Source organism: Panicum virgatum, chromosome 2N (genome assembly GCF_016808335.1).
Source record: "Panicum virgatum strain AP13 chromosome 2N, P.virgatum_v5, whole genome shotgun sequence".
NCBI lineage: Eukaryota > Viridiplantae > Streptophyta > Magnoliopsida > Poales > Poaceae > Panicum > Panicum virgatum.
The window spans coordinates 15986487-16000422 of NC_053146.1; the positions used below are offsets into that span (position 1 = coordinate 15986487).

Sequence of the window (13936 nt, forward strand, 5' to 3'; positions counted from 1 at the left end):
GGGACGCGGCCCTCGCAGACGCGGCGGCGTCCCGGAGGTCGACGGCAGCCTGGGCGGCACCCTGGGCGGCGGCGACGGCAGTCCCTGCCGCCCCAGCGCCCACACCCTCCCCGGCGTCCGCCCTGGCGCCTGCTACCGCGCCCTGGGCGGCGGCCAGCACGACGGCGGCGTAGGGCGGCCTAGCAGCGGCGCCCGGAGCAGGGGAGGGGGCGTGTTCGGCCGCGGCTGGCGGCCGCGAGCCACGAGCGGCGCCGGCCACACCCAGCGCGGCAGTGGCTGGGACCTGCGGGGCAGGGGCATCCCAGGGCCTCTGCGCCCTAGATCCGCCCGCACCAGGGGCCAGCGCGGCAGAGCGCGCAGCAGAGGAGAGGTTGGGGAGGGAGGAGAAGGAGAGGGGCGGCGGCGCCAGAGGCCAGCCGGCCATGGTGGCGGCGGCAGGGGCGCCATGGAGGCCGGCCGCAGCCGCAGTAAAGGCCGGCGGCGCTGGCTGTGCTGGCTGCCGGCCAGCCAGGGAGTTGGCGGCGGCAGGGGCACCATGGGGGCCGCCCGCAGCAGCGGCAAAGGCGGCGGCAGGGTGGCTCCACGCGCACGGCGCAGGAGCAGAGGAGGGAAGGGGAGGAAAGGGGGCGCCGGTGGCCAGCCAGCCATGGCGGCGGCGGCTAGAGGAAGGAAGAGCTAGCTGATACCATGTAGGAGGAAATGATGGCTTGTATTCCTCCAACCCTAGAAGGGTGGGTATATATAATACCTATACATGGGCCTCTATACACATGGGCTCAATATACTCCAACAATAACATGATAAGCTCTAACTGCAGAGATTTTATGTACTAATGTGCGGTTTCATTTACAAAAGGTGTCCATATATGTGCAGTATTTATTTTGAAGTAATATAGATCCACAATGTTCCGCCTCCAGATACCCGACTTGATTCTTTTTATGCGTTAAAAAAAACTAGTACAAACATGTTGAAAGCTGGCAAGATAGAATTCCACATATATTAGTTACCTCAGGTGGTGCAGCACAAAGCATGTAAAAGCAGTGATAGTTCCTTTCTGGATCAGATATTTGACAGACACGAGATCTTTCAAGGAGGTAAGTCCTTATGGCAGCTCCTGAAATCTTCCCATTCTGGTCAAACTGGATCTCAACAAATTTGCCGAAACGACTGGGTAATAAGATAAAAGAAAGCCATAAACTAGGAGGAAAAATAGAAAGCAGTGATAAATAAGCAAACACTAACTACTGAAACAAAGAAAAGCATAAGTGTCATTGAAGGTCATTACCTCGAATTGTTATTCCTGACTGTTTTTGCATTTCCAAATGCCTCAAGAACAGGATTGGACTGTGTCAAACAAACAGATAGATTGGATAGCATAAGACACTAGAATGACATCAAGATGATGAAATATGAATTTGATGCAATCCAGAGAAACAAATTGCTCGCTTCTTCATGCACATTCCAAGTTGACAGCTCATAATCCATATGTCTAGTACTTATAGTTGCTCTTATGCCCAAGAGTATACCTCACGGGCTACCCGATCCAATAAACCCGACCGGATCCGCCCGAAAAAAACCCAACCTGATTAATGCATGGGCCGCGCTTGGGCTGAAACTTTTGACCTGACACAAAAAAACAGGCCGAGTGCAGGCCGAATTGTTTGACCCAAAACCCGACCCAACCCGAATTTTATACACAAAAAATCAGGTTTGACCCAATCCGAACCCAACCCAACCTGACACGTCAGGCCAAAACATCCAGCCAGGTCTGGCCAGGTCCGGGTCGAAGAAAAAGGTACCGGGTTTTTTTTACCAGACCCGATAAATGATCAAGTCTACTCAAGAGTAAGGACACCAATAGAACTAATGGGAGCCCTCACCTCCAGTACTTGTTGTTGCACTGACCTTCCTCCAGATTGAGCCTTGCCACCCATAAATGCAAGATACTGCATAAGACTTTTAGTGCTTTCTGTCTTACCAGCTCCACTTTCACCACTCACTAATATGGCTTGGCTTTTACCATAATTAATCATAAGCCTGCATGGCCAATATGTCAGATACATGCACCATAATTAATGCACAAAACACTCAAAAAAAAAGTTTTCTTGTGTGTGCTGAAACACACCTATATGCACGGTCCGCGATGGCAAAAGGATGTGGGCTCAGGTCGCCGAATTCTGCTCCTTTATAAATTCCCATCATGTGATTGTTGTAAAGGTGTGGAAGTCTTTGAAATGGGTTGACAGCTATTAATATGTTACCAGTATAAGTCTACAAGGACAAATAACTTTAAGCCATTAGATGAGGCCAAAAAGGGTGTTCAGTACAACGGAGGATATCATAAAACATATCGTTACAATGTTCAAACAGTAAACACCATTACAGTAATATCGGCAATGAAACATAAACACTAATACAGAAAGGAGGTGTAATTTGAACAAGTAATTGTACTAGCATCCTAGAGAATGTATTAGAATTAAAAAATTTAGAGCATCCAAGAACTCATAGGAATGGATCCAAGCATGCATGAATAATTCGCACAAAAAGAAGAGCTAATATGTTGAACAACTCAACTTACATATATTTCATTCATTGCATATCTAGACTTCAAGTTTTGTAGAACCCCTGGTTCATTCAGATAAGCCAGCCTTGTCATATCCTCAACACCACAGCGCTTTGCTTCTGCATCCTTAGGATACACACTTGAGACATTGGCAGTAACCTGTAACCAAAATATAAATATGTTTATCTATTATATGCAACAACAGGACTATATTCTGGCACTCATGAATTAACAGTTCCAGACTTTAAAAAGTAATTAACATGAGGACTAAAAAAGAATTTTAGGATAAAAGTGTTGCCAAATCCCCAGTTAAGCATGAATAGAAAGTGTTGCACCATTAGCCAGTAGGACTACACAAACTACCAAAAGTTCACTTTGGGCGGAAAATAAAAGGAAGCTATCACGGAATTAGTAACTGACCTTCTTCCCAGAACTGCAGTTTATTATTAATTCATCTCCCTGGACCTCCTCCACCAGCCCATCAATCCAAGCCAAATCCGCATCCTCAACCCAAACTTGAGAACCCACTGTAAAACGGACATTGGATGCCTGCAACAGGAAACACGCCCACACGACTAATGCCAGTTACCCAGTGCTTGCAGCAAACTGAATAATATGAAGGACAAGCAAAACAGAGAGTAACATCTGCAACATCTAAATCCGAAAATCACAATCCAGGAGCAACACATACATATACTGATGAATATAGTTGAGAAGTTCCTGAATATCAAATCCTTCCTCTTTTGTTTGAAATTCAAACACGTAGAATACGAAGATCCACATTTGGTGATAACAAACACATGGGCTAAGTTTCACTCTCCACTGAACAAAATTCAAACTAAAAGAGAAAAGAAGTTTAGCGAACATCAATAGACACTGTCCCATGATTTAGGTGTCTATGTCTGCCACTAATTTCAAGTAATGAAACGCCAAGCAGAGTATAAGAGCATCTCCAGCAATAGCCCTTAAATCAGACCCTCTAAATGTTAAATGGGGGCTGCCTCTGTTTTTTAGAGACTACTAAATTTGTTTCAACTCCAGCAATAGCCCTCAATTCCAATATATAATAGAGGGCTCCCTAGAGACCCCCTAGGAATGGAGGGTGGAGGAGGGATTTTGGAGGCCTCCCCAAAATAGAGAGTGAAGTAGAGGGTCTGCTGGAGTGCATTTTTTTGGCTTACCCCTCTAAACTTGGGATAGGGGGCTGTTTAGAGGGTCTGCTGGAGTTGCTCTAAGGTTCCTGATTTCCTCAATTGGTGCTGGCTCACCAACATTTACATTCACATAAGCCTATAACAAATTCCACGATATGATCAAACCCCACATCTCCGTAGGACCGTAAGGACAGACTTAGTGAGTCAAATTGGACGGAATCTACCAGAACACAGAGTTTGAGCCTGAAGCCAGAGCCCCAACCTCGCCACATTGCCCAATCAGGGACAGAAGGAAGGACAGCAAACAGGTCTTCCGATTCATATCATCCTAGATACCATTCCCTACAACAACGCCGTTCATCCGAACGATCTCGCTGCACGGCTGCTTCAACTAAAGGGACCACAGGGCGCGAAACGGAAACACCCCGAACCGAGCGGGCATTTCGGCGCCGTCACCGAAAGGCCGATCCCCAGCCAGCACGCACGCTACTTCCCAAACAAACAACCAAGCGCAAATTCCGATCGGGCAAATCGTAGCACGTACCATTCCGCCGGCGGGATCGGATCAGGCCCGGCGGCACCGAGGGCGAAGAGGCGGCTCCGCTGGCGCGATCGCAGCCGCAGCCGCCGCCCACCTCCCGAGCGCCGCCGCGAAGGGGGGAGGAGGACGTGGCGCCGGAGTTGCCGACGCGCGAGCCCAAGGCGGGATCGGCGCCGCCGCCGCCGCGGGAGTGGTTGGGGGTGAAGGCTGCGAGATCGCGACGCGGGCGCTAGATTTGGATTCGGACCTGTGTGTTTCGTGTTTGTCTGGTTGTTTTCTCGCTTCCACGGGAGGTAGGCGACGCGAGGAGGCGAGGGCGAGGACCGACTACCGAGTCGACGGGGGAGGGAAAGAGAAGGAGCTGGGCACGAGTGCGAAGTGGGAAAGGGAGTGGCGAGATTAAACAATGCCGAGAGGGAGGGAGACTCGCGCGCGCTGCTGCGGCACACGGCTCGGCTGTCAGTCTCGGTGCCTAGGGATGAAAACGAAACTGAAAATTTTCGTTTACCGAAAAACGTTTTCTAGATTTTAACGAGATTATGGTGTAAATGAAAATGTAAACGGCTACTGAAAATATGGAAATGAAAATAGTATTTTTATTCGAAACTGAAAGCAAAAATGATTTCAGCCTCTATCAACCGTTTTTGAGAATTACCGTATTTACCGCCGGTATTACCGTATTTGATGTCCAACCCCAACACTTGCTTTCCCTGGACTCTGGCCCAATTAGCTCGCGGAATTCCGGCTGGCCTAGCTTCTCAAGCTAACCCTAGCCTCAAAAGGAATCGAGTACCCCGCTCACTCCCCAGTGCCCCAGCCCCCATGACCTGCCACCCACCGTCACCGCCCCCTCTCCACGTCTACAGGGAATCCACGGTCCCCTATCCTCCGGCCTTCGGTGCTATCCCTCAACGATGACGGCCGGCGACGCAGCACAGGGCGATGGCATCAGCAGGAGATGCATCGTCTCGAGGACGATCGATGCCACTGTCTTTGAATTTGACTAATGATCATGTATGACTATGTCTTGTATGTTGTGTGTAACTTTGTGTCATAATATCGTGCATGCTACTATGTGTTAGTTATCACAGATTGGTTCGATATTTGGACTAATATCTTACTCGAATCTTCACTCCTTGCATGTGAGATGTATCAAGTCATATAGTTAATACTATGCTCTATTGTTTGATATGTTTATCGTTTTTTAAATATCGTTTTGATGGGTTTCGATCATTATCGATGTGTTCTCGACCGTATGTTTTTGTTTCCGAAATTACCGGAATACCGGTATTGTTTTCTCGTTACCGAAAATACCGTATCGCTTTCGTTTCCGATGAAAAAAAAATATGAAAGTGAAAGTGGTGGAGCCTTTTCGCCGATCGTTTCCGACCTTTTTCATCCCTATTGGTGCTGCGCGCGGCGGCGGCTGGAGAGCTGGGTCGGTCTCAACAGGTAGGAGAGGGTGGCTGCCGAGCATAAAACTATCCGTATTTATCATACTCTAAATCTATCTTCTAAAATAAATATTCAGTTATAGTCAACAATACTTTTTTCTATATACAGTTTCACTGCAGCCATCTATATTCTATATCTTGCTCTATCCCAACCACCCACTCCCCTTCTATGTTTTTACCCCACCCCCTCATTTCTCTCTCTCCCCACCCTCTTCTTCCCCACACGGCCGCTCCACGTCCTTCCTTCCTCCCTCCTCCCCCTCCCTCCCTCCCTCTCTCCCCACCGGTGTGGGTCGAGCGACGCGCGGGCGGGCGAGCGTCGCGCCGCCCCCACGGCTCCTCCCTCCCTACCTACCTCTCTCCACGGCACGCCTCGGGTCCTCCGCCGCCACCACCTCGGCTCTCCCCAGTGCAGATCAAGGCCGGACGGCGGTGAACGGGCTCGAGCTCGCCAGCGCGCCCCTCCTCGCGGCGGACGGCTCCTCACAGCGGCCCTCGTCGAGCTCGGCGGCACGCCTGCGCGGCGCGGCAGCAGAGGCGGCCGGCAAGCCTGCAGCGGACGCGCGACGGCCGGCCTGCGCGGCGCTCGCACTCGCACTCGCCGCGGGCGGGCATGGCGCGCGCGGGCGGAGCTTGACGGGCGGCCACGGCGCAGCGAGTGGCCACGGCGCGGCGAGCTCGGCGGCGCCACCTTTCGCCTTGGCTGGCGCCCCCTCCCCCTCCTCGTTCCTCCCTCCTCCCTCTTCCCAAGCCGACACGGGCCTCCTCCGGCCTCCCTCCCTGGCGGCCGCACCGTGGGACCGCGACGACGCGGCCCGGATGCTCCCGCAGCTCAAACGTGGTGCCCCCAACGGCCATGGCGCGGAGCTCGAGCGCGGCGGATCCGGCGGCCATGGCCCATGCTCCCCACCAGGCGGAGCAGGCCGCCGAGCGCGGGGGGAGCAGGTGGCCGTGCGGGGGCCGAGCAGGCGGCAGCGGGATGCTGGCGGCGCAGCCCAGCGCCTGGAGCGCGCCCGCGGCCGCGGCTGCGCGCCTGCGCGCGGGCTATGCACGCACGCGCGGAGGAGGCGAGGTGGGGCCGGGCGACGAGGCAGCGCGGAGGCGGCGCGGCGAGCTTCCTCCTCCTCCCTCGCGGGTGCGGCCATGCCTCCTCCCTCCGCGCGGGTCCTCGCTGTGCCCCCTGTTGCACTCCTCGCCGCGCCCCCTTGCCGGCGGCGCCTCCCTCCTCCACGCGGGGCCATGGCGCGGCGGAGGTCCTCGGTGACTCGCCTCCCCGCTACGAGGCCCTCCTCAACGGCGGCTCGCCTACCTAGTGGGCGCACGCGGGCTAGCCAGCGTGCGGCGGCGGCGGCAGTGGCGGCGGGCCGCGGGGCCGTGGGGCCAGCCGGCCGCGACGGAGATTCAGCGCCCCTTCCCTGCCCCGGCGCGATGGCCACCCTCTCCGGTAGCGCAGTGAGGCTCCGGCAGGTGCAGCGCGCGGCGAGGCAAGCCCGTGGCGGCAGACGCGGCTTCCGGCGGTTGAGGGTGCGCGGCATCAATGCTGGGCCCAACCATAGCGGAGGAACGGTACATGCGCTAGGAATGGCGGATGGCGAGGCGTCCGCTGCCTTCCAGTATGCGGTAGAGGACTCGCTGCAGAGGAATCGTCCGCTATCTCGTACTGGAGGACGGTCCGTCCCCAGTGCAGATAGCCTAAAAATTTAGGACTTCACGCTTCATATATTTGCTATTGTTAATATTGATATCGTAAAATTAGTATTTAAATACGTGTATCCACTACCATTGTTAACTTCAGAAAAATATCTACTACCATTGAGTGTATGAAAGTGATCGGGTGCTCTAGTCTAAAAGGGAGAGGAAGTGAATTAGACAACTTAAAAATTTATTTTTAGGTTCCAACTAATTTGCACATAAATTAAACTAAAATATACTATCTAGATGTGCAACTAGGGTTTTTCTATTGTGAAATTCTCATTCCAAAAAGAGTTTAGCAACCTATAGCCAATTCTATCAAAATGCTACTCTATGAAAGTAAAGACATACAAAGATTGTAAAAAGTAAATACGGAAGCTTAAAGGAGGGATGAGAGAAAGCAAACTCTTTGACACGAGGATTTATCTCGTGGTTCGGTTAGCCATAAAGGCACACCTACATCCACATTGTTGAAGCACTCACAAAGAGTATTGTTTCTCGGCAATCAAATCTCTTCCGGGGACACCGAGTCACCACGGTCATCTTGATCCCGATTTCCACTAAGGAGCTTCACCAAGAAGGGCGGGTCTCCACATCCCCCGCACAAATATGTCAACGCCGCTCCACACCAAACCGGAGGGTCGTTGACGTGCCGGCGAGCCACCAATACTCCAAGGGGCCGGCGCATCGAGATACAATGTTGGTTCACTCTAAAACCACAGCACAAGTCACAACACCTTGCTCTCTCACTCATTTAAGAGCTAACCTAGCACTAATACTCACAAAGTTGTGCTAAGGACTAAAGATTTGATTACTATGCTCTTGGATGGCTTGGAGGTGTTCTTGAGTGTGAATGTGACTTCTAGGAACTCCAACAAGCCCAAAATGGCCGGGGAAAACCATATATATAGCCCACAAATTTGAAGTAGCCGTTTGTAGTCGTTGGGAGCATTTCTGCGTAAGCACCGGTCTACCCGGTCACTAATAACTTGAACTAGCCGTTAGCCCTTTCTAACGAGTTCTGCAGCTGAAATATGGTACCACCAGTTTATCCGGTGATGGCGTCGGTCTAACCGGTGCACCGCACCGACGCTTTTTTTGTTAGCACCGGTTTAACCAGTGCTTATAAAAACTAACTTCACAGTGCTTCGTATTTTGGTCATAACTCTTTACTCCGAACTCCGATTTCGATGATCTTGTACTCTATGGAAAGCTTGTGAATTGCTCTACGATATTCTGCTGAATACCATCTCATTTGACAGAAGTTTGAGCGTCGGTTTAACCGGTGAGCATTGGTTTAGCCGGTGCTTCCAGAAATCAGCTTCACAGTGCTTCGTATTTTGGTCATAACTCTTTACTCTGAACTCCGGTTTTGATGATCTTGTACTCTATGAAAAGCTTGTGAAATGCTCTACAAGATTATGTTGAAGACCATCTCATTTGATCAAAGTTTGAGCACCAGTGTAACCGGTGATAGGGCACCGATTAAACCAGTGCCACTCAAAAATAAGTTTTCTTATGTTTGGGTCATAACTTTTTGCACCGAACTCCGATTTTGATGATCTTGGACTCTATGGAAAGCTTGTGAAACTCTATACAGGTATATCCAAAAGTACATGTCATTAGATCATTTTTTGGGCACCGATTTAATGTATCAGTTTAACCAGTGCTACTATTTCATGTGAAACTTCAACCAATTCGGCATTTCTTTGAGTTCTTTTTTTTATTCTTGTTTTGCTAGGGCTTTGTATTCATCCTTGGAACCTAATATGATTCACTTGACAAACGTATTAGTCCCATTGATTATGTTGTCACATAATCACCAAAATCACAAACAATGGCCTAATGGGGCCATGTTCCTTACAATGTATCTCCTCTATTTTTCATGTATTTGGCTAGGTGAAAAGATGACTGCCCATCTGTGTCGCTTCGTTTTGTTCAGATCATCTAATCTTCTTTCGATCACTCTTTCATCGTTCGTGACCTAGGCGGCGCCGGCGCCATGCATCCACCTGATGAGCTAGCCCCACCTCTGCTGCTGCTTGCGCCCCGCTTCTGGAGGCCGTCCCTAGTCGCCGCGGCCCAACGTGCCAGCCCCTGGCTGCCATCGACCCTAGCCCCTGGGGCCAAGCGAGGGCTTGGCCGAGATTATTTTTAGATTGTGCTCAGATTATTTTTTTGTGTTTGTTTTAATGTTCGGAATATTTTGTTTGCATAAAAATAATATGCACAATTTTTTCCAGGCGGTGGCGGCCGGCCAACCAGCTCATCAGCGACCTGCGTCAGCCTGCCTAGGTGGCGACAGAGCCCTCTGCCTGCCTACTAGAAAAAAATTGAAAAGAGAGGAAATATGCTCTGTGGTAGTAGATACAAGCACATATTTGGAGTTCCAATTTTACGATGCCAATATTAGGAATGCCAAATATACGAAGCGTGATGTTTCAAGTTTCAAATTTGCAAATTTTTTCGAGGTGGACTAGTTGTTTAACCATCGCGTATAGTAGGGCATCAGCTATGGCAAGAACTCACACCAGAGAACCCACGACAGGCGCTAGCAAAGGTGCAAACAATGAAACTGAAAACATGATCAGACCAACCTTGAGCATGGAAAGCAGAGTACCGGTCCGATCGATGGAATTTCTGACCTAGGGCGGATATTTTTTACCCAAGTGGCGGAAAATTCTAGCAGGACCGTCTGCACCACGGCCGAGGCTCACCGAAAAGTTCACCACTGGTGATTCTGGCAACTATTTGGGATTTGATTTGTTCCTAAAGGTTCCTAGGAGTGTGGGGTTTCCATTTTGCCAACTCGAACATACATGCATTTAGATTTCAAAACTCTAGGTCATCAATAGTGATTGGGCTCTAAAGGGGTTCCATGTCTTCAAAACCCAGAGCAATATGATGGGATCGGGGAGGTGATGACCTCACTGGCAATGGGCGGAACACATGCATGAGTTGCAAGTCGAGGTAGAGGGCCTTGGGGAAGCTCGAGCTCGTTCTTTGTGTTGAAGCTTGAAGGAGAGAATAGGTTGGAGAAGAACTTGCGGAAGCTCCTATCCCCAAGAAAGAAGAGGGAGTAGAGGTGGTGCAACTTGTTGGTGTCGATCTTTAGCATCCTCCAACGAACCTCCGACGAGGTGGAGGGGCTTCAATGGTGGGGGAGAAGGTGAAGCTCCACCATGGCTTGAGGTTAGATAGAGAGAGGTGTTTGAGTGAGTGGGAAGGGGAGAGGGAGAGAGAGAGAGAGCAGGAGGTGCTCTGGTGGAGATGGTGCTCGAGTTGACATGTGGGGCCTGTGGAGGCACGTGGCGTCCAAGTCCTGCAGGCTTGATACGCACCTAGAAGTCACTAGCGGACGGTGTTCACAAGTGGGGCACGGATCATCTGCCTCTGTAATTTTGAAAGGGCTTATCTATAGTTTTAACATTCCTAAGTGCATTCTAATCATGACTAATGCATGATGATGCTTATGATGACATGTTTATTATCTTAATTAACCTAGGGTTGTTACACCCGACGCCGAAACAGAGCTAAAAATGAGCCGAGCTGATGTACATCGAACGATTGGGTCAAAAGCGTCGGTGACAGTAGAGTATGAATTCATCATTCTAGAGCTGAAATTGAGCCAAGCCGATGAGCATCGATTCATTCGGTAAAATGTGTTGGTGATAACAGAGTATGAATCACTTACTAGCAGATATTATCTGCAAGCTAATCAAGATTAAGAGTAGCAGTACATGCAACTAAAATGGTCCAGATATGACACAAAAAATTAGATGACTAGTATTCTTCAGTGTACTAGCAAGCACTATGTTTTCAAGACCTATCATTAACCAGGAGAATAGAAACTGGAATTCAAATTTGCTCAAGAAAATATGTTACCTTCATCATCTTCATCTTCATCTGAGAGGTACCCTTTAAGCCAATTTTTTGCACATAATATTGCTTCCACCGTTTCTGAACATAAAGAACTATGGTATTTGTTAATTACCATACAAGCAGTACTAAATGTTGATTCAAAGGCTACAGTTGACAATGGAATGGCAAAAAGTCATGAGCCATCTTTCCTAGTATAGGATATTGATCTTGGTTTCTTTTCCACCATTTGAAACATCAAATTCTTCACCCTCCCTTAAGGGAACCAATGAATCATCTAGATAAGCATCAACTTCTGACCTTCTTGAGTGATGAGGTTGGTTTCTCTGCTTGAACAAAGCAAATTCCTGCCCTAGCTTTCATTTTCCAGACACCGAAGACAACATACTTGAAGAACCATGACTTCGGGATATGATTAAATGTTACTTTGGGAACTCCTTTGTTGCATATTTTCGTAATGAGAATAATATGCTTTAAATCAGGTAAGAGCATAGTTTGCTTTTCTATCAGCTACTTCCTCTCCATACACTCTCATGAGATACTACTTCAAAAAGGTTAATTTGTACCATGGTCCAGCAAAGATGCTACCAAAAGGATTTTGTTAGGTTCATCCTAGTATTTGTCAAACTTGGACTTCATTTGATGCTCAAAAAAAAAAACTTGGACTTCATTTCATCACACAACACCTTTAAGAATTTATGGCTTCTATTTTTTTCATCAAGAAGTAGTTCCCTTATCCCCAAAATCTCTTCAACATATCTGTGAGCACTTGGAGTTTTATGCTGTGAGAAGACTTTTGTTGTATCAGAGAAATGTTTCAAAAATTTGCACACCCTTTCTATCAGGTTCCATTGTTCAAGGAGTGGTCCTTGAATGTTTTGCAGATTAACATAGTGAGTCAATGCATCCTTATACTCAAGAGCTTCCTCCAACATGTCATACATAGAATTCCATCTTGTAGAAACATCTAAATTGAAACCCCTCATAGTATTATGATTGAATTATTGTAGGATGGTATTGAAAATTTGTAACCGGTAGCTGGATGATGTAATATGTTTAATGACATCCCAAACAGGCTCAATGATACTACATATGGTTTCCATCCCATCTTGGACAACCAAGTTCAATATGTGAGTTGTGCACTTGATATGATGATCATCACCTTCAAAAGGCATATGTGTCCAAAGAGTTTCATTTAAGCTTTTTGACGGCTCTATCATTAGATGTGGTATTATCTAGAGTAAAAGCAAATGTTTTAATGGACAGATCCCACTCATAAAGGCGGTCCATTATAGTGCTTTGTACTGAAGCCGCATTATATGGGTGAGGAACTTGCTTAAAGTTGATTGTATGGTGGTGCAAATTGAAATCTACATCTCTATAATGTGCAGTCACACAAATATATCCAAGATTTTGGACAGATGTCCACATATCCGAGGTGAAGCTAACATAAGAATCTGTATTGGCAAAACCATTCGCAATCTTTTTTTTCTCTCTTCTCGGTACACTAGCATGCAATCATTCTTAAGTGTCTGCCTGCCATGGACTTCAAGGCTAGGATGGGCTGATCTCATCATTCTCTTGAAAAAACCATTTTCTATCGTTGCTGTGATCCAAAACTTAGTCATAAAATCTCTAACTAACTTAGGATCCAGCACAAAATTGCGAACATCCACACTGGACACGCTTTTTGGAAAAATGGATTTACGATCGATATCTGGAGGAAGTTCTTTGCATGATGATCTAATATGATTTCTGTAGGTGAGATATTTCAATACCTTTGTGATAAGCAAATTTTGACCCGCAATGGATGCATATTGCCTTTCCTTCATCAGGTAACTCTTCAAAATATTGCCAAACTGCAGATCTCTTCCTGCTGCGGTTGGAATTTTGTGCGACTTCACCAACACTTTCAGGAAGTAATGCAACACTTTTGCTATTAGACATTCTCTCAGTTGACTTGTTCATAAAACAATACAGAGAGATATTTTTTTATGAAAGAGGCAAAGTGCTATGGAGAATAATACTTGTACCAATATTAGATAACTGAAAATAGTGAAGTACAAAGAAAAAAAAACTGGGTGCTAGCAGGCGCAGAACATGTATAAAAGGATCTGTACATATGCTCACAAATTTGTTATGTGAACTATAGGCAAAGAGCCTGTAGTTAAAAAAAATATAGGCAAAAGTATATGGAAAAATATATTGGCAAAGAGGCAAAGAGCTCTGATGATCTGAGCACCTACCAGCTACCCAGCCATCATCTTTGCGTGTACAGAAAAAAAGAAGCAATGACGGTTCGTTCTCTTGGCCTCCTAACCATGCGTGTGTAGCAGGAGGCCAGGAAGTAGAACCCATCAGCCGCAGCTCCCACACTAAGTAAGAAAAGCCTCATAGTGATGAGCATCATCTCTCTAAGGGCTAGTTTGGTAACTCGAGGCAGCCCAGCACCGGGTTGCCTTCCCCCGACGGGAAAATTCACCTGCCACACATTTCCCTGGGTTGCACTCCCCCACCCCGGCCACTGTTTGGAAGATGCAGGCTCGCGAGGGGCAGGCCACTGTTTATAGCATCAGCAATAATTGTTGATACTAGTCATTTATGATGAAAATAATTTATTTCCTCTTTGTTTAACACATGTGCAGTGCAATAA

The 13936-nt window shown here is 48.1% G+C and overlaps 2 protein-coding genes across 3 annotated transcripts in view; both read right to left on the reverse strand.

Moving 5' to 3' along the window:
• Positions 1–4628, reverse strand: part of LOC120659857 (myosin-6-like) — a 36658-nt gene extending 32030 nt beyond the window's left edge. The window contains exons 1-7 of one of the 2 annotated variants that reach the window (XM_039938114.1): positions 4262–4628; positions 2984–3112; positions 2579–2722; positions 2126–2271; positions 1881–2037; positions 1286–1344; positions 1008–1167 (exon numbers count right to left, since the gene is read on the reverse strand). In XM_039938114.1, coding sequence (XP_039794048.1) covers positions 1008–1167; positions 1286–1344; positions 1881–2037; positions 2126–2271; positions 2579–2722; positions 2984–3112; positions 4262–4264 — 798 coding nt within the window. In that variant the 5' untranslated portion in view covers positions 4265–4628. The remainder of the gene's footprint in view (positions 1–1007; positions 1168–1285; positions 1345–1880; positions 2038–2125; positions 2272–2578; positions 2723–2983; positions 3113–4261) is intronic. The other variant, XM_039938113.1, reaches the window with a different exon arrangement.
• A 1500-nt stretch (positions 4629–6128) lies between these two features.
• LOC120662446 (DBF4-type zinc finger-containing protein 2 homolog) lies at positions 6129–6857 on the reverse strand. Its single transcript, XM_039941591.1, has one exon. The coding sequence runs from the start codon at positions 6855–6857 to the stop codon at positions 6129–6131; it is 729 nt and encodes a 242-aa protein (XP_039797525.1).
• Between the last annotated feature and the right edge of the window lie 7079 nt (positions 6858–13936).

Coding starts and splice junctions, on each gene's coding strand:
- LOC120662446 (XM_039941591.1), bottom strand. CDS start 6,857: ATGGCCGCACCCGCGAGGGAGGAGGAGGAAGCTCGCCGCGCCGCCTCC.